Consider the following 25,287-nt stretch of genomic DNA (forward strand, 5'->3'; position numbering starts at 1 on the left):
AACCCGACACTCACGGACCCGAAACACACCGCCTCCTGCTGGACCGCCGGCACACAAGGACCCGACACACGCCGCCTCCTGCTGCAGCGCCGGCACACAAGGACCCGGCACACAGGGACCCGACACACACGGACCCGACACACACCGCCTCCTGCTGCAGCGCCGGCACACAAAAACCCGACACACACCACCCCATACTGGCACGCCGGCACACCGCCTTTCCAACGCCACGGGACCCAGCACACACCGCCTCCTACCGGAGCACCGCGGTACCGCCTTTAGCCCCTGACATGGCACACAGACCCGCCACACACCGCCTCCTACTGGAACACCGAGGCCGCAGCCCCCTCCCGCCCGCCTCCGCTGCTCGGCGCACGCGCTGGAAACGGAGAGTTTTGGTGCGGGGCGCGACCCGTAGCCAGAGTTGGCGCATGCGCGCCGTAGGCGGCCGGCGGTGCTTTCGGTCGGGGTTGTTGCCGGCGCGGCCGCCGCCGCCGCCGCCATGAAGTCCCGCTTCAGCACCATCGATATCCGTGCGGTGCTCGCCGAGCTCCGGCAGAGGTACCGGTTGCACCCCTCCCCCGCTGTCCCGTGGTGCGGGGCCCGCTCGCGACCGGCGCTGTCGGTATCGGCTCTCTCCCCTCAGCCTGGCCCTGGCCCGGCTGCCCCCGCCGTGGCACCCGGGCTCTGCTGCACGCCAGCAGCCCGGCTCAGCGCACATCCCTGCTCGGCTCCTCCGCGGTTTCCTCCACCGGCAGCGCACGTAGCCGGCATGGCTTCTCTGCTGAGCTCGGTCCCACACTTCGCTGGATGGTGGGCTGCCCCTCTCTGTCATGTGCTGTGGCGCCACGGGGCAGCGCAGGGCCTTATTGATGCTGCTGAGAGGCCGCTAGCACACCTTCCTGCTGTAGATCACCGAGTCCCTCTGCCTCGCCTGTGACACCATCAGGCCTGGTGTTCGTCTGTCCCACTCTCCTGCCTCATTGCCCTGTCCCCCGGCCTCTCCCTGGGGGCATTGGAGTGTTTCTTCCTTCTCTGTTTGCATGGGCAGGGTGCTATGGTCTGTCATCTACTCTGTAGCTAAGAAGCTGTAATGCTGCTTACATCCATACCGTAAGAAGATATGATCCTTTTTTGGTATCCGGGGCAATCTGCATATTCAGCCCCACTTTGAACAAAACGAAGATGGGACTGGCTCCCCACTTTGCCCAGCCATTTCTGTGCCTGTGCTGGGAATACAGATGCTCTGTGCTGGCAAATGGCTTCCCAAGGGGTGCACAAGTTAGCCCATAGGAGCAAAGTGCGCCAGTATAACCAGTAAATTCTGCATCCCTGCCACAGAGAGTTGTTTGCAGGAGCCTGCAGCTTGGCCTCCATCCTGTGATGGAGTTCCAGTAGCTGTCTGGTTGCAGCTGGGGTGGCTGCAATGGCTGTTCCGTTTTTGACTTGATTAGCTTTTCGTGGTGTATCCCTTAATAGCATTTTCTTCATCTTTTGGTTTCTTGGCTTCCAGCTGTTTCCATTAACCTTCCTTTGCTGCATCTTGGTAATTTATCATAACTCACACTTCTGTAGATTTTAATTATCTCTGGAACATTTTCACCCACTTGTGTGGTTATTGTATTCTCCAAAGCATATATCTTCTTTTTGACAGCTTATTGGGAATGAGAGTAAACAATGTTTATGATGTGGACAATAAGACGTATCTTATTCGCCTTCAAAAGTAAGAACTTATTTAAATTTCTTCATGTTGTTATTGTACAGATGAGAAGTGGGGGCTTTTTTATATGTGTGTCATTTGTGCTTACAGGTATGTGGCTTTCGTGGCTAGTTTTCAGTGAAATGATACTGTTCTTTGATAAAATGCAGTAATTTTTACCCAGGAAGTTCTTGGAAAATAGTATCTGAAGTGTGAAATACTGCAGAAGATATACAAAAGGCCAAAGATGTTGGTATAAAAACACACAACTGTAATTGTTTCTTTTCATGGGGAGGGAAGAGAGGAGTTGGAGAAAGGAAGAGCAGCACTTAGCAGGTGATACTTGTGTCCAGGTCCAGTGGGAGGTAGGACTTGTGTTACCTCACTAACCTGCAGACTCCAGCGATGTCTGAGGTGGACGCTTGCTCAGCTGCTCGCCTCCACTTGTGTTCCAGAGTTCTTAAGTCAATTGCTTATCAAGCATTGTGCTTGGCCAGATTACCTGTAAATTTAAAGTGGATGTCCTTTCCCTGTCAGTGGCACTGATGGGCATTACTGGTTTTGGTAGCAATGTCTTCTGTAGATAGTGTGCTCCTGGTTTGTGGTGCTTTGGTCTCAGCCTGGTGCAACCCGGCAGGTGGTGAGGGATGGCTGCTCATGTGCCAGGTTGTTGGTGAGTCTTCATTTTGTTAACAGACCAGACTGCAAGGCCACGCTGCTGCTTGAATCTGGTATACGTATTCACACGACAGAGTTTGAGTGGCCAAAGAACATGATGCCATCTAGCTTTGCAATGAAGGTAAACTAACCTACAGTTTCTTTTTAATAAGATAGCTGGATATCAGAAAGCAATGTTCATAGTATGATACAATCGTAGAATCAACTAGGTTGGAAAAGACCTTTTAAACCAAATCATGTTCTGTCCCTGGAGACAGAAAAAAATAGTGGAGGGATTTGCCCGGTGGATCCTGGTCAAGCGAGCGACTGAAGACAAGAGAAGAGCAAATGTGGACATGGGGGTCATGTTCAGACACTCAGTGCCTGAAGCAATGAAAATTTAAATTTGTGAAGATTAATATTAATCTGCTGGACCCAGACCTTTTGGAATTTTACTCCAGCAAATTCCTTGTCATTCCAGTTGTATTATCCAAATTGTTAGGCCCTGGATGCAGCACCCTGTGTTAGTAGAATTTGGCTGTTTGGTCTGCTTGGTTTTAATGGGTTCAGGTCTTGCTGCAGGCTGTTAGGCTGTATTGTTGCAGGTAGATCTGCAGGGATGCAATACAACCTGGGTGCTGGCTGCCATGGGTCTCCTTAGCCCACTATCTCTGAATGCAGCCTGATCGAAGTGACTCAGCAAAGATTCTCCAGGGTGGCTTTCCACATCATGAATGGATGCAGGGATAATCCCAGATCTCTTTGTAAAATAAACCTTTGAATTTTAACTACCTGCTCACTTGATGAGCTAAACAAATAGCTGGTTTTAATGGCAAAAATGGCTTAACATTAAGAATCTGGAACAACTGCATTACCTATAAATATCAGGGTATTATTTTGCTAAGAGCTGTCTTGTCTCTTATTATCAGGATCAGCACTTTTACCCTTATGGTATTTGTATTAAGTAAGAAGAGGTCAGTGTCACAGGAGGGATCTATAGCTAAGAATGTATTTCAGTATAAAATGTCACAAGCAGGTGACACAAGCAGGTTTGCATCATCTCACAGACTTTTTCTCCGTTATTTGCAGTGCCGTAAGCATTTAAAGACCAGAAGACTTGTCAGTGTCAACCAGCTGGGTATAGATAGAATTGTGGACTTCCAGTTTGGAAGTGATGAAGCTGCTTATCACCTCATCGTTGAGTTGTATGACAGGGTGAGTGCAGAGCTCCAGGCATGTCCTTTGTAAGCAAGCACTTGAGTATGGCCCTTGCTGATGGTCCCCTGTGGTGTGCTTGCAGGGTAACATTGTCCTGACAGACCATGAATACACAATTTTAAACATTCTGAGATTTCGGACGGATGAAACAGATGATGTCAGATTTGCAGTTCGGGAACGATACCCAGTGGACAGTGCAAAAGCCCCTGCACCTCTGCCAACCTTGGAAAGGTAGTGGCTTTTAAATGGTGTATGTATTGGGATAAACTGGGAACTGTGAAAGGCAGCATGTCTTTGGGGAGTTTTTTTGCATACTACGAGCCATTTTACATTTCTTTTTTTAAAACTGTAGTTTCTAAGCAATACAGCATAGTCTTAAAACTCATTGTTATTTGAAATTGCAACTCTGCATTATCTTTCACAGGTTAACTGAAATAATATCAAATGCATCTAAAGGGGAACAACTGAAGAGGGTTCTTAACCCGCATCTTCGTAAGTGATTGCGTTTTATTAGAAAATGAAATGGGATCGATAGGCATTATGTCTAATTTCAAGCAGTCTTCTTTTATGTTGTTCATGACAGTCTGCTTTTATGTATGTTTGAAAAACAACAAAAAAATAAGCCTTTGAAAACAGAGTAGGATTTTTTTATTCCAAGCCAACTGCACAAAGAGATGAGCCTTGCACTGATGAGGGCAGCAGCTCCGTTAGAACTCTGACTTGATGTGTTTTGCCCAGTATCTTGTCTTCAGTGATACCGAATGGGATAAGTAAGGATAAAGATGTTGTTAGGAAGTGATTGGAGGATGCCAATGCTACCAGTCCCTGGAATGATAGTTGATGTGGTAAATCCAGGTTGTTTGATGTGTCCATCTGAGTGTTCTCTGATAGCCAGGCAAAGGATGCATCTTTTTATTTAATAGCTTGGGTTGGATTTTCCTTCCACGTATTTACCAAATCTCTTTTTGAACATGTATGAACTTCTGGCATCCACAGTGGTTTTTTGTGGTGAAGAGTTCCGCTTGCTTGCATGTCACATGAAAAGTCATCTCCTTTTTTTGTTCTGAAATTCATCTCACCAGTTTTATTTGGCACCCTAGTATTGGATTTGAAGAGAAGGTGAACAGTTACTGCCTATTTACCAACTCCACTCATTTTGTTAGTAATTTCTAGGCTGACCAGCCTACTACATCACCTACATAGTCTTCCCATATACAGAATCTGTTCTGAGCATGTAGTGATCCTTGTTGCCGTTCTCTGTGCCTTTTCTAGCTCTGTTTTGAAATGGGGTAAGTAAAACTGTACATAGCATTCACAGTGGAATTCCGCCATGAATTTGTACTGTGGCATGATTTCCCTTGTTCTGTTCACCATTCCTTTCTTAATAATTCCAACGTACAGCTGAACTCTTTTGTGTTCGCTGACAATTGAGCTTATGTTTCCACAGAGCCATCTGTTGTTAGGTCTTGCTCCCAAAAAGAAATGATCAGTTGGGTGTATGTGTTAGTAGAATAGTTTTTCCTCATGTGGATCATTTTATATCGCTTTACAGTGAGTTTGTGTGGCAGTTCTTTATCTAATCACTCACTATTGCTCAGTCTCCTCCAGTTCTTCACAGTTGGCTTGTTTTCTTTGTTGCTTAGATGAGTTGTGTTTCATCAGTAGCCTTTGCCCCTTGCCCTTCATCCCCCCCTTCCTGGGTCAGTCAGGTGCATGTTGATCAATGCAGGCTCTAGAGTAGGTCCTGCAGAGCTACTCCCCTCTCTTAAGGGTGCAAGTTGACAGTTTATGCCTCTTCTCTGTTTCTTGGCTGACCCTCTACATATCAGGGTGACCAGCAGCTCTGCTTAGGCAGTTAATACTGTAGGCTAATACTGTAACCCTAATACTGTGTGTCCCAGATGTAGGCCTGGGTTTTAATTTCCATGGGATTGTGCTGTTTTGGGGTTTTTGTTGTTGTTGTTTTGGTGTTTTTTTGTGTTGTTTTTTTTCCCTCAAGTGGTTGTCTTGTTAATTTATTTGGACTCTTAAGATCCTGTTAGTCTACTCTAAGGTCATCTATGTCATTCTAAGCTAGATGTAGCACTTTCCAGAGGTTGTTTTCCTTCCTTCGTATTTCTGCTTTGCTTGTTCTTATTGTTCTTAGTTAAGCTTGGTTTTCCATGGCCCTTTCTTGTTTCTTTGTTTTTAAGGATCTTTGTAGGAGTTTATATCAGTTTTGATTTGCTGCTGCTCTGCACTCCCTTCAAATAGGGCTGCATCTGTTTCTGTTGTCACTAACTTCACATTTGAAGCTACAGAGTTTGAATGACTTCACGTTTTGTAATACGTTACTCCAAGCCAGGCAGTTTGCCACTCTTGTTTGCTTTCCTAAGCTCTTCAGTTCAGACTTTTTGTTCTCCCTTTTAAATATGAGGGTTTAATTCAGTTTTGGCCAGCATGAAGCCTGTCCTTCCTGTATATCTTCATTCTATCCTAGATCTTTCCCAGGGTTCCAGATGAACCTAAGCATCCTTAAGTTTGTAAGAAGTCATCAGGTGTGAGAGGAGACCCAGCTGCTCTGCCCAGTCAGCGAGTGTTTCTGGCTGGGCAGAAGTCCTGATCATCTGCTCTCTCTGGACCTGTTGGAGCAAGTACAGAAGAGTCAATGAAGCTGCCCAGGGAGATGGCGCATCTCTCATACGGAGACAGGCTCAGAGAGCTGGGCTTGTTGAGCCTGGGGAAGAGACCTTAGAGCAGCTTCCAGTACCTAAAGCTGCTGACAAGAAAGTTGGAGAGGGACTTTTTACAAGGTCCTGTAGGGATAGGACAGGGTGGGAATGGCATTGGTGGGAGCTGACAGAAGGGAGATTTAGACTAGATGTTAGGAAGAAGTTCTTTACTCTGAGGATGGTGAGGCACTGGCAGAGGTTGCCCAGAGAAGCTGTGGCTGCCCCATCCCTGGCAGTGTTAAAGGCCAGGTTGGATGGGGCTTGGAGCAACCTGGTCTAGTGGAAGGTGTCCCTGCCCGTGGCAGGGCTGGAACTGGATGAGCCTTAAAGTGCCTTCCAACCCAAACCATTCTGTGATTCTATGACTCTGCCTCCTGATTGTTTTTGTTTTTTTAACAGCTTACGGAGCCACTCTCATTGAGCATTGCCTTATAGAAATTGGATTTTCTGGTTATGTCAAAATAGATCAGCATATGGAAAGTAAAGGTATGTAGGAAATAATGTTCTAAAGGCTGTACTACATATATGGTAATTTTTATGTCTATGTAGTATTTCTTTCTGAAGAGATGAATAATCCTTAAACCTCTAGTTCTGACCATATGTTTATATGTTTTAATGTTTTTAGGCTGGGGACCAACCTTGTTCACATTTAAACTCTTGAATTGTGCATATATTGGAAATAAAACATCAGACTCCTCATATAGTCTAAATGGTTTTATAATTAGATACCACCTTACACATCAGGTGAACTCTGGTTATGTACAAGAATCCTGTCTGGAAGAGTTAGCATCAGAGTCTTCCTTTATCTGTAGTGAACACATTAGGAGTTGTTGAAGTAGTAGCTTTACATTTATTGGGAAATTATGGATTTGGGGAGTAAAATTAGATTTTTCTGTAGTCTTATTTTTTATAGATATAACTATATAAATATATTTATATTTAGTTAAGCTTGGTTTTCCATTTTATATAAATATGCTTTATATTTGCCATAAATCAAAAGGATTTTTTACTTCTTACTGCATTATGTTGCTGTAATAATCAGCTATGTAACGAAGAAAGAACTTCTCACAGGTTTTTGCTTTGCCTCTGCACTTTTACTTCTATAAAGTGCTAGCATTTGTGTGGTCTTTTTTGTTTTCCTGAAACTTGAATAATTATGTTTTAGGAGTACCTGTATAGATGTTTTTTAAACTAAAAGTTCTCCAGATATAAAATGTATACTGAGGCTCCTGTTTAACAGTAATTGCTGTAGTGAGGCACCAGGGGTGAGGTATATCTGCTATTTCAATTTTGAGATGTGCTAGAATCCTACTTGATCAGGCTGGACAGGTTGCTTCAGGCACAGAATTGGAAGAGCAGTTGCCTTGGCCTGTTGCGGGTTTGCTGTTGTGCTGTGTTTATATAAAAATATCTTTCTGTTCCAGGTGTTTTAAAATATTCCTCTCCTCCCTCCTTTTTCTTTAGAAAATGTTGAAAAAGTGCTTACTGCTTTAAAGAAAGCAGAAGAATACATGACACTAACTGGCAACTTCAGTGGAAAGGTGAGTGTCAGTGAGCAACTTGGTTACTGGTTGTGGAGGAATTGCGGAATTAAAGTGGTAGGCAGATGTTGTTCAGCACATGCTTGTTCCTGGTGTTATTAGTGACAGGTTTTATTCTGTACGCTTCGGCCCCAGGTAGTGATGGGGAATAAAAATTACTTCCTTGCACTGGATGTGGATTATGTAGGTTCTGTAAGAATTGTACTTGTGCTTTAATAGCAGGTAACACTGTTATGCACATAAGCTGGGTATTTGTGTAATAATTTGTAGGATAGTCCTGAGGTTTGTAAGAGAAATTCACCTCTTTTTCTGGAAGAAGTTGAAGTTAAGACAAGCGAGCAGTCATGGCTTTACTCAATGACACTACTTCTGCCCCAAAGTCTCCTTGCTAGAGTGCTTTACTGTCTCATGCTGATCAGTAGGTTAGCACCTAAAACTTGCTGCCTTACCAAGATAAGGAGGATCCTTTTCAAAGACAAATGCTGATGACGTATTTGTATCTTTTTAGGGTTACATTATCCAGAAGAGGGAGAAAAAGCCAAGTCTGGAACCAGATAAACCAGCAGAAGATATCTACACGTAAATATTTGAAGTATTTATTTCTTTTTCTACTAGCCTGCATAACATAAATTAGTTTTCAGGTGATAATATCAAATGTGTATTTTACAGATATGAGGAATTTCATCCTTTCTTGTTTTCTCAACATTCAAAATGTCCGTACTTGGAATTTGACTCATTCAATAAGGTACAGTGCTTTTGCTGATACTGTACTTAAGTGCTTTAATTGACTTATGCTAAAAGAGTAATTAAAATGCAGAAGTTATTAATGAAAACACAAGCCTTAGAAGAGATGACTGATTTTATGGATAAATGTTTTATGCTGAAAAAGCAAACTAAACCAGGGCCTTTAGGCTACTGCTGAGCAGCATTGTCTGTCTTAACTCAGGTAGGTCCTGTAGTTGAAATATGGTGTAAGGCAATATGGAGGTGTGTGCTGAATCTGTAAGGAAGGTGTCTGCTATCAGACCTGGTCAGGTATTTTGTTAATGGAGAATTCAGATGCTGAGTTGTTGATGGAGGCAAACAGTTGTCATAGTCATCACATTTAAAATTTTCCGGTTACTAATTTGAACGCTTCAGGTACCTTGTTTAGTATTTCCTTGTGTGTTACCCTTCCTGGTCCTTGACTTGTTAATATCTGAAATCATTAACTTTGTGTTGTTCTTGACCTTGATCTCCAGAATTCGCATTTCACACTCCTACCCTGCTTCTTGGCTGAATTTCTGTCATCTCCTTCACAGCACTGATGATCTAAGCAGCCTAAAATCTTCCTCTTCTTTTGTTTTAAGCACAGTGTCTGGCAGCTGGAGCACCAGGAGTTCTTAAGCATGCTTTCTAGGTTTTTTTGTTGTTTTTTTTTGTTTTTTTTTGTTTTTTTTTAACTGGCCTATTGAAGCAGCAGGAATTCAGGGCATACAGGTCTATCATTACAGTCATATAATCTCAAGAGATACTATGCCAAACAGCAGTTTTCTTTTCATCTTTTCCTAGCAAAGAATGTGGGCCATAATTTGGCCACTTGTACATAGCTCTTGGCTTGCAGTGAGATGTACCCTTGAGTGTCTTGCTGAACTCATCTCATGCAAAGGTAAAATGGGGGAAGTTACTGAACCCTGTTTTAGCATCTGTCTCTTCTTCTAGTGTTTTGCAGCCACCTCTCTTGAGTGGAACCTCCTCTGCCTGCTTGTTGCTGGTATGTGTTAGTGCTACTTGGAGATTCTTAAAACTGATTTTCTCTTGCAGGCAGCAGATGAGTTCTACTCCAAGCTAGAGGGACAGAAAATTGATCTGAAAGCACTGCAGCAGGTATGTTCTCATCCAAGAATGGGCAGCTGAAGTGGTGCTCTGAGCTTCGTTTGTTTCATGTAGCCCAGGGTGAGGGAGGTTTCATTCCTTATTTGAGCTGTGGAAACACCGAGTTAGTGGTGGTCAAGACGTGGATTTTAGTATGTGTAATATAGCAGTTGGTTCTGCTTGGAATGTAAGTAATAATATTAACAGCAATATTTTGGAGACTCTGTATCTCTTATACTGCTGTATTCTGTGCTAGAATGCTCTAACAAGTGTCTTGCAGTAATTAGGCAATAAAATGCCATTTATATTTTTCCATCTTACTCCTTTTTGAAAGGAAAAGCAAGCATTGAAAAAACTTGAAAATGTCCGTAGGGATCATGAGCACAGGCTAGAAGCTCTTCAGCAAGCTCAGGTAAGACAGACTTTTTTCATACTAAGATCTGTAGTGTTTCTTGAAGAGTTGTACCTGCTGGTCTGCATTGCTGCAGTCAGCCTTAGACCCCAAAGTGAAGCCTTCCACTGTTGGAGAGCACCCTGTAAACCCTCAGAGAACTTAGGCCTGCCCAGCAGTGCTCTGCTTCCTAATGACTGCTTTGTACCTCTCTTGCCAAAAAGTGCTTGTGCTACTCTTGTGAGCAGGAGTCAAGTTGGCTGGTGTCCTATGCAGTTTCTTCAGTGCCATTGTTGGCTTTCATCTCTATATTAATTACTACTTCTATTTTTTTTTTTAAACCACTGCTGAGTGTGTTTTTACCTTTGATGCATATAAACATTTTCCTTAAGGAAGCTGATAAGATGAAAGGAGAACTTATAGAAATGAACTTGGAGATCGTTGACCGAGCCATCCAGGTGGTCCGCAGTGCATTAGCTAACCAGATAGACTGGACAGAGATCGGAGCAATTGTTAAAGAAGCTCAAGCCCAGGGAGACCCCGTTGCAAGTGCAATCAAAGAATTAAAGCTTCAGACAAATCATATCACGATGCTGCTGAGGTAAGTACTTTGCAGGTCACCTGTACCAAATGCCAGTAGTATGAGCTGCATAGGAGACCAGTATCCATTTAGCTTGTGCATTGGTATTTACATCATTCAGGTTTTCTTACAGCAGCATGAAGAGAGCGTGGTTCTGTGAGCAGAGAGGAATGCTGCATTTTTGCTTTCAAAAACAGTAGTAATTTGGTTACTTTAACAGCTTGTCTGACTATATTCTAAAACACTGGAAGGGGTCCTAAAAAAATACAGCTCCAAAGCTGCAGTCTATCAGTCAGCAGTTAACTCTCTCTGATCTACTCTTCTTTGATCTAAAAATTCCTGTGAGAGCCCACCCCTTTCGATGCTGTTGACTGCTAATGGCAGCCTGGCAAAAGACTGATGGTTCAAGATGGCAGCTGATTGTGAGCTGCAAGTTTTGATGTTGGTTCTTATGGAACTGATGAAAGAGCTGTCAGTGAGGCAGTATCTGGAGTGGCTTTGAAAACCTGATCTGATGCTGTATCAGGATGTTAACGATAAAAAAGTGAAGATTTCTTATAGCTAGAACTTTTGGTATGAAAGCTGTAATGTGGAAAAGTTAATTTATAAAGTTTTAGTTACATTTTTTTCAGGAATGGTAGTGTACAGAATAAACCTGTTTTCAGGTGTTAGTTCTGTGTTGGCAACTGTGCCATCAGTCTTCTTCATCTGTTTTAGTAGCAAGGAGTGATCACTTCACTTACCAAACTGCTCAGTCCACCAAGTGTTGAATCATGCATCCTTAGTACAGAGGACCAGGGAGATATGTCTTCCTTTATGAAGAACATTATTTTATACTACTCCACCACTTTTTGCTACACAGACTTAGTACAGCTGTACTGAGCAGGATTTGATGTCCTGGCAAGAAGCGAATACAAATCCATCTAGTGTGTGCTCAGCATATCTCTCTGAAAACAGTGGAGCAGATATTTTTTAAGGTTCTAAGCCAGCACATTCCTGTCCTGGTCAATGAGTCGATATGATAATGTAACTGTTCCCTTCCCATGTGGTGATTACTCATAGAATATCTTGTGTTTCTTTTACTTTATGAAAGTAGATCTTCAGAACTGTTCTTCATTTTAAGTCTAAGTTTTTCTCTAGGTTGATAGCATGAATGTGTGTCTTTCGGTAGAAGAAATTGCCTTGGAAATGTGACTTCTTTGGATTGGAAAATTTGGGCTCTCCTGTTTTTTTTTTCTTTTTTCCTCCAAGCTTTGGCTGACTACAGCACATAAACAGGCTTGTGTGTAAAGGGGCCTGCCTGGGGCTGCACAGTGGAAACAGTTTAAGGGTTCCTTAGACTGTTTCCAGTCTTCATGAGGGAACGGAAAAGTACACTGCACTAAGGTTAAAAAATAACCAGTTTTCTTTATTATATGATGTAATGTGTTCTTAGGAATCCATATGTATTATCTGAAGAGGAAGAGGAGGAGGAGGATGCTGACTTAGAGAAAGAAGAAACAGAAGAACCAAAGGGAAAAAAGAAAAAGAATAAAAACAAGCAGTTGAAGAAACCTCAGAAAAACAAGCCCTCATTAGTTGATGTTGATCTCAGTTTGTCTGCATATGCCAATGCCAAAAAGTAAGGTTTTAATTAAATGTGTGCTTTGGTAATCGAAGCCTCTCTATGCTTGCAGTTGTTAGTGATAACATCATTGGAAGGGCTCTGTGTATATCTTCTTAAAAATAAAAGTTAGAAATGAAAATAGGTAGCTTGTCCTCAGCTCTAGGACATACGTTTTCTTGGTCCAAGCCCAGTATCTTGCTCTTGCATTGCAGCTAGTCTCTAGCTATCGTAGAATCACAGAATGGTTTGAGTTGGAAGGGCCCTCAAAGATCATCCCTCCTGCTATGGCCGGGGACCCCTTCCACTACACCATGTTGCTCAAAGTCCTCTCCAGCCTGGCCTTGAACACTTCCAGGCATGGGGCAGCCACAGCTTCTCTGGGCAACATGTTCCAGTGTCTCATCACCCTTAACATCACATCAAATTAATTTTGGGTACAGTTCTGCACAATGACACATGGAACTAAATGGCTGCTTCTGCCACAGAAACACAGTGCTTTGTCTGAGAGGGGACTTAGTTCACCTGGTTGCTTTTCTCAGGTGAAGACAGAGCCAAAGATTTGGGCTCAAACAAAAAATCTTTGCCAAACTGAATGCTAATGGCAAATGTGGAGGTTGGTGAGAAATACATTCTAAAGATGAGTGAATCTGCTGGGATTTCAGATACAAACAAACTTGTGTTTTGCAGGTACTATGATCACAAAAGACATGCAGCTAAGAAAACTCAGAAGACAGTAGAAGCTGCAGAAAAGGTATTTTTTTGTTTTGTGTTTAGAAGGTTTAGAGGGAGATGGGAAGCAATTCCTTCCCAAAAGGGTGCTCAGGCATTGGAACAGTCTGCCCAGGGCAGTGCTGGAGTCACCGTCCCTGGAAGTGTTCATACACTGTGTAGACAAGCCCTCAGTGCCATGGGTTAGTGGTGGCCTTGGCAGTGCTGGGTTAAGGGTTGGACTTGATGATCTTAAACGTCTTTTCCAACCTGGTTGACTCTATGATTCTATGATAAGATACTTAAAAGCAAACTCTGTATCACTGATAAGTGAAAAATCCTGACCTGGACTAAATAGCCCTAATGAGAGCAACCAGCATTGTTTTATTCTGGAGCTTTTAGGCTGATGGAACAGAGGATTGCAGATCCCTGCCTTATCATCTGGTTTCCATCAGTAGCATTGCACTGAAGACAGCTGCTTGTTGGAGATATTGACAGACTAGTACTTATGAAGGCAGGAGTGGAAAATCAGTAGAAATCCTTACTGCCAAAGAAGTGATAATCTCAGGGGGCAGCTATCCAGGGCAGAGATTTATGAAGATTTTAGGGCAGCTATCTTAAATGTACATGAAGGGAATGAAGAGCAGTTTGTGGAGCCTGCACTCTGAAAATATTCAGAGGCATTTTCTACTGTTCAGTTAGCAATTTTGGGATTCCTGTGCTGGCAAATCGTGATTATGCCTTCTGTCTAAACAGGCATTTAAATCAGCTGAGAAGAAGACAAAACAGACACTGAGGGAAGTTCAGACAGTTACCACCATTCAGAAAGCGAGGAAGGTCTATTGGCAAGTACAGTTTCATTGTTGTTATCTAATGTAGTGTGAATGTGCACTAATTGAGAATGACGGTGACAGGCTGAGTTTTTGCTTTCTTAGCAGTGCAGCTAATTGTGATTTTTAAGCATTATGCTTTGCATGGCTTGACTTACAGCTGCTTCTTGAAGGTGCTGGCCTGAGCCTGTTAGTACCTTTGCCTGGGAAACTTCCTTTCAGTGGACTTGTAGTTTAGCTGAGTGTTTTGCTTTTAGCACAGCTAGGAATATGTGGGCTTAGTGGAAATAGGGAACTCAGCTGTTACTTTCTGACAGCTCGATATCTGAAATACTAAAAATAGATTAAAAAAGACCCCAAAACAAAGCAAAACAAAAAACCCAACCCAAACCCCCCAAACCTAAATCCCAAAGCTTTTTACAGTCTAATAATGGAACTATTAAAATAAAAATAAACAGGAGGACCTTGTGGTGATTGTACTTGTTTGGTCTCAAAATATCATTGACAGTGATGTTGTATAGGTACCATGCCTTGTTTTTATGCCCCAGGCATATGGATGGTTGGGAAACTATTTGTAGCTTATAAGTAGTGGTCTTTTATAAGTTGTAGATGCTATGATGGAGTTTCTCAGAGTTTGGTATAAAAAGTACCTCTGTAATGTTCTGTTAGTTCCAGGTGTTTTTCACACTATGAATTGATGTAATTTTGCAGGTTTGAGAAGTTCCTGTGGTTTATTAGTTCTGAGAATTACCTCATCATTGCTGGAAGAGATCAACAGCAGAATGAGCTGATTGTAAAGCGGTATCTTAAACCAGGTGAGTCAGATTAAGTATAGTATATTGGTCATACTTTCCAGTTTTGTACAGGAATGACAGGGCAGGTCTGTCTGCTGTGTCTTAGGTAAAAGGGGACTTTGGTGATGGTAAGTCCTGGAGACTGTGTGTGTGTCCATGGAGGGCTGAGGTCTGCTATGGGAGGCTGGACCCTCCAACACTGGGGTAAGAGTAGGCTGGACAGATGCCTGTGAGGAGCAAAGGAGCTGATTCTCTCTGGGGCAGCTAGGATGGAGTAAAAAACTTCGGTATCCTCTTCCCATCCTGCTCCTTGCAGCCAAAACAGCTGTTTCCAACTGATGTTGGAAACTTTCACCTTGGCTCAGGGGATCTCTGTATTTGCCACGTGTGTGACTGATTCGAGTCGCTTCTGTTTCAGGGGACATATATGTGCATGCTGATCTCCACGGAGCCACGAGCTGTGTCATCAAGAACCCATCAGGTACCTTGTTTGGGGCTGATGCAGGGACTTGCAGAAGCCTGGAGGCACTGCGTGTGATGTGGCAGTCTCTGTGTTGCCTGTGTGAGCCAGCCTGGTGAGCCTTCCCCCTTGCAGTGGTACTCAGCTCCAGCAGATGTTTCCCTTGGGATGTGAGAGGCATCCGTCCTTCCAAGATCAGGTGTCACTGACTGCTGCCATTTCCCAGCCGTAATTGGCTGCTTGCAGTTGCTCAGTTGAGCTCCTGCTGGGAAGCAGCAGTGGAGGTGTGCTCACAGAGACAAGCGGTGGTCACTGGCAGAGGCAGTGGGGCAAATATTTTTTGCTGACCTCAGGGACTGGAGTCCTACTGAGACTTTCACTGATGGCATAAGCAGTCTAGGTGCTGACAGGGTGCTGATTTCAGCAGAGAAGTTTTAAGGCAGTGTGATGGATCTCAGTGGAGACGAGCTGTGCAGACCCTCCCTGTGCCCTGTTCCTGGGAGGCAGTGGAAGTCGGCCTTGTGTTGTGAGGAGCACAGTTACTGCTCCTTGTAGAGATGAGTGGAGGAAGGAGCAGTAGCATAGCTGGCTTCAGCCTCTTGGACTGCTGAGAATAGCAGCTGCTGATACTGCTTCTGCTCTGTCCATACTGTCTTCAAGTTTAACCAAGCAATGTTGTCTCTGCTCAGAGCATCTGGAAAGCTCACAGAGGACTGGGGCACAGATGGGAAGTTTTGAGAATTCATCTGTTTTGCATGGATCAGATTCACTGATGTGTTGGGTGTTACTTTGTAGGTGAACCGATCCCTCCACGAACCCTGACGGAGGCAGGCACGATGGCCTTGTGTTACAGTGCTGCCTGGGATGCCCGTGTTGTCACCAGTGCCTGGTGGGTCTCCCACAACCAGGTAAAGACACTTGTGAATGAGCTTTGCAGACAGAACATCTGAAGGATTTGGTGTGTGACTGCAGACAAAGTGTCTCTGGGTAGGAACGCGTGGAGGGATTTGAAACTTCTGATACTGTTCCTTGTGGGTTCTCCCTGGCTCTGCCACACTTAGGGACAGGGGTGGAGATGTAATCTCAGATAAGATATGCACATGACAGAGGAAATGCAGGAGGCTTGGCTTTTTACTAACTTCTATTGAAAGGGAAGGACTTCTATTGAAAATGAAGGTGGTTTTTTGGTGGGATTTTTTTTTTTTTTTTCAGTTGGGCTTCTAGCTTGGAGAAGAGAAGGCTTCAGGGAGACTTTAGTACCTTTAAGTACCTAAAAGGGCCAACAAGAAAGCTGGAGAGCGGCTTTATACAAGGCATGTAGGGATAGGACACGGTGGGAATGGCTTTAAACTGAAATAGGGTAGATTTAGATTAGCTGTTAGGAATAAGTACTTCACTGTGAAGGTGGTGAGGCACTGGTTGCCCAGAGAAGCTGTGGCTGCTCCATCCCTGGCAGTGTTGAAGGCCAGGTTGGATGGGGCTTGGAGCAACCTGGTCTAGTGGAAGGTGTCCCTGCCTGTGGCAGGGTTGGAATGAGCCTTAAGGTGCCTTCCAACCCAAACCATTCTGTGATTCTATGATTCTTGTGTGTTAACTGCAGTCTTGCTGTGCTCCCAATCAACTCGAATGTAAGGCTGTAAAGATTACATTAAACTGAAATTTGCAGTGCCTTTAGTGTTGTTTCATGAATGACCCAGTTACTCATGCAGAGCTTCTAAATCATAGTGCCAGTAGTGTGCGATCCATAGAATCATAGAATAGTTAGGGTTGGAAAGGACCTTAAGATCATCTAGTTCCAACCCCCCTGCAGTGGGCGGGGACACCTCACACTAAACCATGTCACCCAAGACTCCATCCAACCTGGCCTTGAACACTGCCGGGGATGAAGCATTCACACAACTTCTCTGCGCAACCTGCCAGTGCCTCAGCACCCTAACAGTAAAGAACTTCATTATATCTAACCTAAACTTCCCCTGTTTAAGTTTGAACCCATTACCCCTTGTCCTATCTCTACAATCCCTAATGAAGAGTCCCTGCTCTTGAAACATGTCTTAGGAAATACTCTACAAAGGACAGGAAGAACCCCTCAGATACAGAGTCCTGCAGGGCTGTTCCCAGAAGTTAAAAATGCAGCTTGCTTGAATCTTTTGTCAGTGCTAGTATTACACATTGCTGGCCTGCTGTGACAAATACTCTTTATCGTAAGTATATAATGATTTTTTTAGGTTTCTAAAACTGCACCTACAGGAGAATACCTCACTACTGGAAGCTTCATGATCCGAGGTGAGACCCAGAGGAACAGTGTGAATTTGATGTCAGGCCTTTTGTCTGTAGGTGCTGTGCTTGTCCAGCAGTGGTGGCCATCTGAGCTGTCCCCTGATCCATCACTGTGGCAGCCAGCATATCCTGCTCTTCTGACAATCTGTTCTGAGAGGTTTAGACTGTTAGCAGGCAGCAGCAGCAGCATTTCTAGCTAAGCCCCAGACAGAGATTCTTGGCTAAATTGCTTTTGAGTTTCTCTTGTTCTGTTGGCATCTAAGAGATAGAAAAAAAAAAAAGCAGTGAAGTTTTTGGTAGCTTAAAGCCTCTAATGAAAATGAATGTTGAAAATGCATCATGTAACATAGCTGTTAAACCTCCTCATGAGAATCTGCCTTTGTTTTTCAGGGAAAAAGAATTTTCTTCCACCTTCATATCTGATGATGGGCTTTAGTTTCTTGTTTAAGGTACTGCTTTCTCTGTGCAGCTCCTGCTGGCTTTTGTAATTTGGTTTGAGCTATAGGAGGCTTTTTTTCTGGTTCTTGCTTATCAGTACATTTCCAATTACTTCTTTCCCACTGGGACAAATCCCATAAAATGCTACTAACTGAGAATTACTCTGCTTTCATGTCCATTTTTCCCCAGTTTGCACTGTCTTCATTTAAAACAGACACTGTGAACATTACTGCCTCTGCTAGGTTTTTATACCAGCTCTGTTTGAAGCATGTGTACATTTAGGGGGTCTGCTGGTTGTGCAGCTCCGTGTCTCTCCTCACTAGCAGTACTTTCTAGGTTGTCAGATTTGGGTTTAAATGTGCTGGTTTAGTTTTCTTGCCTTTTGAATACCAAAAAGTGTTCAAAGGGGAAGAATGAAGCTGAGCCGGGTGTTCTGTGAATGGACTAGTGAACATTGCTATAGCTTTATTAATGTAAAGGCACCTCTGTTGTTAGGTGGATGAAAGCTGTGTTTGGAGACACAGGGAAGAAAGGAAGATCAAAGTGCAGGATGAGGATCTGGAAACGGTTTCCAGCAGTGCTAGTGAACTGGTGTCTGAAGATGTGGAGCTATTAGGTATGGTGGCTGTATGGGGGTGCTGTGTACTGCTGACGCATGGGACTGTTCGGGGTTTGGCATTTAGTTCCCTGCACTGTTACGGGTCAGTTTGGCATTTCTCATGTGAACTGTGTTTTCCTCACCTGTGTGCCCCAGATGGAGGAGACAGCAGCAACGAAGAGGAAAAAGCAGAGTGTCAGGAAGCACCAGAGGATGTGGAAGCTGTGTCTGAGAGTAATCGTGACGAGGGTGTTGCTGACCTTGACCAGGGAAGAGTAGACACACCTCCTGCACCAGAGGCTGACTCTGAAGAGGATGAGGGAGAATCTGAAGATGAAGTGGAACATCTGGAGTCAAAGAGTGAAGTGAAGGAGGAAGAGGTAAATTACCCAGATACAACAATCGACCTGTCACATCTTCAATCTCAGAGGTAAGTGAAGAAGCAGTTGCTCTTATCAGCAGTGTGGGCACTTTTTAGGATCCCTATAATGTAAAAATGCTGCCAGGACAAGGGCTGAGATAAGTTGTTGTCACATGTTTTGTGACAGCAGGCTGCCAGAGTGCAGGGCAGCATGCCTGTTCTGTGGGAATCCTACCACACTGTGCCATTCCCTGCTGTTTTCCTGCACAGTTCTTTGTGGGCTGTTTGCTTTGGACCCTGCCTGATGTACACACACAGAAGTACCTGACTCCTTCATTGCTGCTGTTCCCTATTTTGGCCTAAGCCTTCCTTAACCACCATAGACTGTTTTTGCTCCTCAGGAGATGGCTGCCCCTGTTTTTTTTCAGAGCTGTTCAGACCTGAGAAGCAGAGTCAGGGGTTGTTTCTGCTCTGCCAAGCCAGTTCTCAGTTACTGCTCTGTATGTGGCTGCGAGATGAGCTCATTTCCCTGTTGTGCCTGTCAGTAACACTGCTTTAGAGGGTGTAAGGGGATGGGATTGAGTGGGTGGAAATGGACAGCTCTGCAGGGAATACCCCAGCTGAGTGAGGCTGTGAGCATAGGAAGCTGAATGTTAGGGATTCCTTTAGCACACACTGTGCCCAGGCTGTCTTTGTTGCCTGTGTGTACATGAGACAAGCTGGCAGAGACCTGCAGACTTGCTCTGTAAATGGAAGGGCAGTGTTTCTGCCCTTTCCCATGCACCAAAGCTGGGATTTTCAAGAGCTAGAAAGCCTAAAGTGGTACCACCAAGTTAGCCGGTGTCTGGACTGTGGTAAATATGTCCATGGTTGAGCCACTCTACATCTGTTGATGAGCTCTGTTTCTATCTACCCTCAGATCCCTGCAGAAAATCATCCCCAAAGAGGAAGAACCCAGTTTGGTAAGGTCCCAGCTCAGATGTTTGGCAGAGCAGTGTGAACTGCTGCTGGACACTGCGTGTTCTAACTGCATTTCACTTCTTAGAGTGACAGCAAGTCCCAGGGGCGAAGGCATCTGTCTGCCAAGGAGCGGAGGTGAGAGCCTCTTCGTGTCTGTGGTGAGATGAATGCCTTCTCCCCATTCCCTCTTCAGGACCTGGGTGCAGGGTATGTCTTGCACCTCCCCATCTGGGCTGCTCCATGCCTTTTATCTGTCCTGCTTTTCCAGTGGGGGTCCTGCCGGTGGGATGGTGCCTGCTCCTGTCCTTCAGGAGTGCTGTTTGCAAGCACAGTTTCTTGTGCACTGGTGGGCTTGAGTTTTTGCTGATGAGGGGTTATTTCCAGTGTGTGTGCCTCAGGTTCCCCTGTGGTGGGGAAGCAGGGTGGTAATGCTGGCAGGATAGCAGCGATCTCTCTTGTCACAAGAGGCAGTGTGTCAAGTGATTGTTTTTCTTAGAGAAATGAAGAAAAAGAAGCAGCAAAACAACTCTGAGAACTTGGAGCCACCTGAAGAGAAGCAGAAAGAGATGGAAGCACAGCCTGCCCCTGTTCCCAACACCAATAAGGGTGTGCCAGCCCCTCAGCCCGTCAAGAGGGGCCAGAAGGTAGGCAGGGACCTGGCTTATCCAAGGGTTCAGCTGTTGCCCTGTGAAGTATGGGCAGAAGTTTGATTTCTGTTAGATGTCCATGGCTGCCTGATAGTTGCAGACTCTTGGTGGTGCTCTTGGTAGATTCAGGATGATGGTGGTGGTCTGTTAGCATTGAACACACTGATTTCCTCATGGAAACCAGTCTCTTGGTTACTGGTGAACAGCTCTGAAAGAGGTTCAGGAGACCAGAGTCTGTGTGTTTGCCCATGGATGCAAAACTGCAAAAGTAATGGTTTCTAAAGCTGTTGTTTTGTTTTCTTCTGCAGAGTAAAATGAAGAAGATGAAGGAGAAGTATAAGGACCAGGATGAGGAGGACCGGGAACTCATCATGAAGCTGCTGGGGGTGAGTGAGAGGAGTTCTGTCTTCCTCTGTGGCGTGGTTGCTGGCTCTGACCACCTCTGTGTGTAACCACAGTCTGCAGGGTCAAACAAGGAGGAGAAGGGGAAAAAAGGGAAAAAGGGGAAGACAAAAGAAGAGCCAGCAAAGAAGCAACAGCAAAAACCCAAAGCCATTCGTCATGGTGCTGGAGGGGGCAAGGAGGCAGTCCCAGCAGGAGTTGTGCTGCACGAGTCACAGGACCCAACCTTGGAGGAGCAGCAGGATGAGAAGGTGAGCAGCAGCATGCTCAGCTGTCCCTTCTCACTCTCTGCTGCAGCTCTCCTAGCACTGGGTAGCTCTCTTCTGCAGGGAGGCTGAGCAGCTCTTGTTGGTTTTGGGACACTGTGAAGAGCACTGTGCCTCGTGCCATGACTCTGGGAGCCCATTCATTTCAAAAAGCAGCAAAAAAAAGCGCCGTGCATGCAGTGCTCCCAGCACAGCCAGAACGAGGGCTTGGAGGAGGACTGAGCCTTGCCAGGCTGCCAAGGATCCAGTTAAGTCAATACTTCCTCCTTGGTGCAGCTGAAACGTAACCAAGCACTCTGCAGGCCTGTCCTTCTGAGTTGCTATCTCTGAATCATAGCCCATCTCTCTCCTCCCAGCTTGGTGTGTGCCAAGCAAATCAGGTTTTCAAAAGAAACATAAAAATGCTCTTCTTGCCTTTCGTTTAAAGGATGTTAAATTCTCTTTGGAGTGAGAATGTGGCTTTCTGTGTAGTGCTGATAAAAGAATTCACGTTCTCCAGGGGCTGGGAGAAAGAAAAGCAGTCATGCTCATTTCAGCTCTGGTATCTCCTTTGTTTCTGTACAGGAGGAGCAAGAGCAGGATCAGCCAGGAGCTGAGGTAAATGCTTGTCTTCCAAGCTCCAAGAAGTGCTGAAAAGGGTTTATTCCTGTCGGAAGGTGGAGGGGCACGCTCCCACACAGCTCCCTGTGAGCAGGAGCAGAGGGTGCAGGCTGGGGCTGGCTCATGTGACCCATTCAGAGGGGCACAGCTCTGCTGTTTGAAGTCCTCTTTGTGCCCACGGTGCTCTGAACCCAGCTTCCTTGTATTTAAGAAGAGTAAAAAGTAACCTTTTTTGTCTTCCTACCCTGCTTACCACGTACCTTCCCTTTAGAAACTAGGGGCTGGCTAAATTGAAGTTTGTCCCTTGTCTTTGCCTCAAGGAGGTATTTGCTCTAGGCTGAAGGATGGCACAGCGCAGTGCCATGCAAGTTGTTCTTTAGAAGCTGATTTACATTCAGAATTGCTCCAGATGTTTCTATAGTTACAGGCTGTGGGTGTTGCCCAAGGATGGAAATAAGTCTGTTTCTTTAATTAATGAAGGAAGATAATGGTTGGATGGGGCTTTGAGCAATGTGGTCTAGTGGAAGGTGTCCTTGTCCATGGTAGGGGGTTGAAACTAGCTGATTTTTAAGGTCTTTTCCAACCCATTCTGTGATTCTGTAGGGGGAAGTTCTTGGTGACACTGTGAAGATGTAACAACACTTGGGGGTCCTATTTTGATCATTTAAAACTGAGATCCATCCTATTTCAAATGATACAGTTTTATTGTATCAAAGTAATCAAAGATGGTCAATAATAAATTGTGGCTTGGTAACTCAAGGCCAGCAAAGTGAGTGATTAATAGTGCATGTTGGTAATGCTGTCATGAGAACTGACGTGGTACCTGTAGGAGGGCAGCTGCTGCTGTGGTTCAGATGGGAGGGGAGATCCTCCAGCCTCTGCTCATTGTCATTATGGGAGCGAGGGGCTGGAGAGGTGCTTTCTGGTCTCACAGCAAAGCTCCTCTGCCCATGCAGGAGGGTGAGGCGCTGCTGGATTCCCTCACTGGCCAGCCGCACCCTGAGGATATCCTGCTCTTCGCTGTTCCCATCTGTGCTCCCTACACGGCGATGACGAGCTACAAGTAAGTCCTGGCGCTTCCTGGGGCAAGGGTTCGGCTGAGGGGAGCCAACATGCTACTGAGAGAAACCTTTTCTTTTGAAAGGTATAAAGTCAAGCTCACTCCAGGCACCCAAAAGAAGGGAAAAGGTACTGTATTAAAGCACTGGAATCCTCCTCAGTGCTTCACCTATTGAAGCCAGCACGTTTTAACATACTGTTTAAATCTTTCCTATGCTTTTACAGCTGCAAAGATTGCCTTGCATAATTTTATGCAATCCAAAGAAGCTAGTGCAAGAGAAAAAGACCTGTTCCGCAGCGTAAAGGTGACAAGTTTTTCTACATAGTTTCTCTATACAAATAGCAGCAGCAAACTGTTGACTAGTACTGTTCTGGGGGTAAATACTTCCAAAACCAAGTGTTCTATTGTTTTGGGTTGTTTGGATTTTTTTTTTTTAGCAGCATTGTGTTTCTCAGTACTGTGGGGGAAGATGCACTGCTTCGGCTGGGAAGGATCAGTAGAAGTTGAGCCTCACCTCTATCATTGGGCATTAAGTTTTCTTTATTGTGTTGCTCTTAATCTAAAATAACACAACTGGTAACAGCATCATCTTCCATAAAGGCCTCTAGTTATGGGAGGGGAAATTCCCACTCCTGTGGTAGTGTGTTGGACGGGCAGGTGCTCGTGCTGGGAGTTCAGCTGGGCATGGTTGGAAGCAGTGTCTGGCTGTGCCACTCACTAGGGGCTTTCGCCTGCCCCTCTCCCCCAGAAGATGCTTACCATGGGCCAAGTAAACATGGCATTGCTCTGCTCAGGCAGATCTTCACTCCCCCAGTGCGGTTCTCTTCTACTCCAGTTCCTTCTCAAACTTGCGCCATCTGTGTGCAGTGCTTCCATGCCTGCCACTGGAGAGAGGGCTGGCTCCTGGCCATGCTCTCCTCCTAGGGCTTGGCTGGTTGCTTGCACCACGATCCTCGGGTGTTTTTCACATCAGCGATCCCTGTGGATCAGGCAGCCTAGAGCACTCTTTACAGCTGCTTGCTGCCCTGTAACTGTTCACTGATTAGAAACCTTGAACAGCAGCAAGACTTCATGTCCATATTTCATGGTGCTTTGCTAGAAAACCACAATTAATGTTTAATGACCTTGACGTGACCAGGTCCTGCCCAGGGAACTGCCAACCCAGCCAGCCTCTCCCAGTGGAGCTGATGGATGGAAGCTGCACATAAAACTCTTAAAAGTCTTTCATCACTAAAATGTGATGAGAAAGCAGCAGCCTGACATTAGCTGTATTTTCATTGGGGGAAGGCTGACAGGAACAGGCCCATCAGCTCCCACAAGCCAGCTTAGAAGTGCACTGGGGCTGAGGGAGATGTCCATAAATGCTTTGCTGCTGTGTGCAATTCCTCATGTTTAATGTTTTATAGGATACTGATTTGTCAAGGAATATTCCTGGTAAAGTGAAAGTGTCTGCACCGCATCTCCTGAACAAGAAGAAGAAGTGATTCCTTACTTGGGTTTCTCACTACTAAACTGCCACTGTTGTGCAGTCAGAATCTCAGCACCTGCAGGTGGGACAGACGGACACAGACCTACCCCAACTGCCATTGACTGGACTGAGTTTAGCTCCTGTGGGGTAGCGGGCAGATGAGGACCAGTTCCTGCGTTGCAGTGGATGGACTCTCGATACAAATAGCATAAAAACATGCAAATAAATTGCTGTCATTTGGTCAGTGATGTGATCGCACACTTTTGGTTCTTTGACGCATCGAGTGCTGGAGCTGAGCACTCCATCTCAAGGAGTCCCCCAGTTTGCTGCAGCAAAGCTTGGTGCTGTTCAGTTTCTTCCTCATACCCACTACTTTCCTCTATGGGTGACTGGAGGTTCTAAGTGCGAGTAGGACAGTTTCAGTGTGACATGCTTTTTATTTTACCCAAAACGTGCCACTGGCTGCCGACACGTGGTGAGTGCTGGGAGCAGTCCCAGAGCCCCTGCTCCCACTGGCACAGCCCGACTGTGCTGTGCCATTACCACCCCTGGGGAGGTAGGGAAGAGGTGGGGAAGAAGAGCTAGAGCTGGAAGATCAGCATAAAGCCTGTGTGCTGTATCAGCACCCCCCCCATAAGGTGTGAAACAGACTTGTGCAGGGTGCTGCAGCTTGTCTGACAGTCTGCAACACCCTGAACACTTAAAACAGCTCAAGCCTACACAAGAACCGAGCGCAGGAATTACAGGACAGGAATTACTTTCTTCTACAAGTCAAAGGTTTTAATTAATTATTTCTTTTTGAGGACAGCTTAAACATGATTGATTGCAATCGTTCTCCTTCCCCACAGCAGCGCACAGCCTGTTCCTTGTTCCCCTGTCACCTCCTGGAGCTCCTGACAGACAGAACCGCACTGGCAAATGCAGGCGCTGACCCCACTCCACAGCCACTTTCAGTGTCCCTCTACACAACTGAAGTCTGTTGGGCTGTCCCAGTTGCAGGTGAGCTCCACAGGTCATGGCTGCAGCCAGTAACAGACTCAGGCACTTTCACTTCAAGCCTTACACTTCTCAGGGCAGAATATCTGCTACCTAAGGTTCACAACTGAAGTTCCACAACAAAGAGTTCCAAAAATACCAAACTACAACCAAGCATAGTAGTGG

General features: G+C 45.2%; 1 protein-coding gene across 1 annotated transcript; it reads left to right on the forward strand.

Annotated features, from left to right (window-relative positions):
* The first annotated feature begins 409 nt into the window (after window positions 1-409).
* NEMF (nuclear export mediator factor) lies at window positions 410-24,384 on the forward strand. The gene is made up of 33 exons (XM_062635603.1): window positions 410-561; window positions 1,655-1,723; window positions 2,396-2,498; window positions 3,446-3,571; window positions 3,657-3,805; window positions 3,999-4,066; window positions 6,685-6,771; window positions 7,750-7,826; window positions 8,335-8,405; window positions 8,496-8,571; window positions 9,630-9,692; window positions 10,015-10,092; window positions 10,464-10,672; window positions 12,087-12,272; window positions 12,945-13,008; window positions 13,722-13,810; window positions 14,507-14,610; window positions 15,008-15,070; window positions 15,845-15,957; window positions 17,275-17,332; window positions 17,717-17,775; window positions 18,260-18,380; window positions 18,519-18,792; window positions 19,643-19,685; window positions 19,769-19,818; window positions 20,180-20,327; window positions 20,639-20,716; window positions 20,789-20,983; window positions 21,563-21,595; window positions 22,555-22,661; window positions 22,743-22,786; window positions 22,883-22,962; window positions 24,065-24,384. The coding sequence occupies exons 1-33, from the start codon at window positions 503-505 to the stop codon at window positions 24,140-24,142; spliced, it is 3,222 nt and encodes a 1,073-aa protein (XP_062491587.1). The 5' UTR covers window positions 410-502; the 3' UTR covers window positions 24,143-24,384.
* The last annotated feature ends 903 nt before the right edge of the window (window positions 24,385-25,287 follow it).

Source organism: Pezoporus occidentalis, unplaced genomic scaffold, assembly GCF_034315485.1.
Source record: "Pezoporus occidentalis ecotype Australia unplaced genomic scaffold, CSIRO_AGI_Poc_V1 ctg46, whole genome shotgun sequence".
Taxonomy (NCBI): domain Eukaryota; kingdom Metazoa; phylum Chordata; class Aves; order Psittaciformes; family Psittacidae; genus Pezoporus; species Pezoporus occidentalis.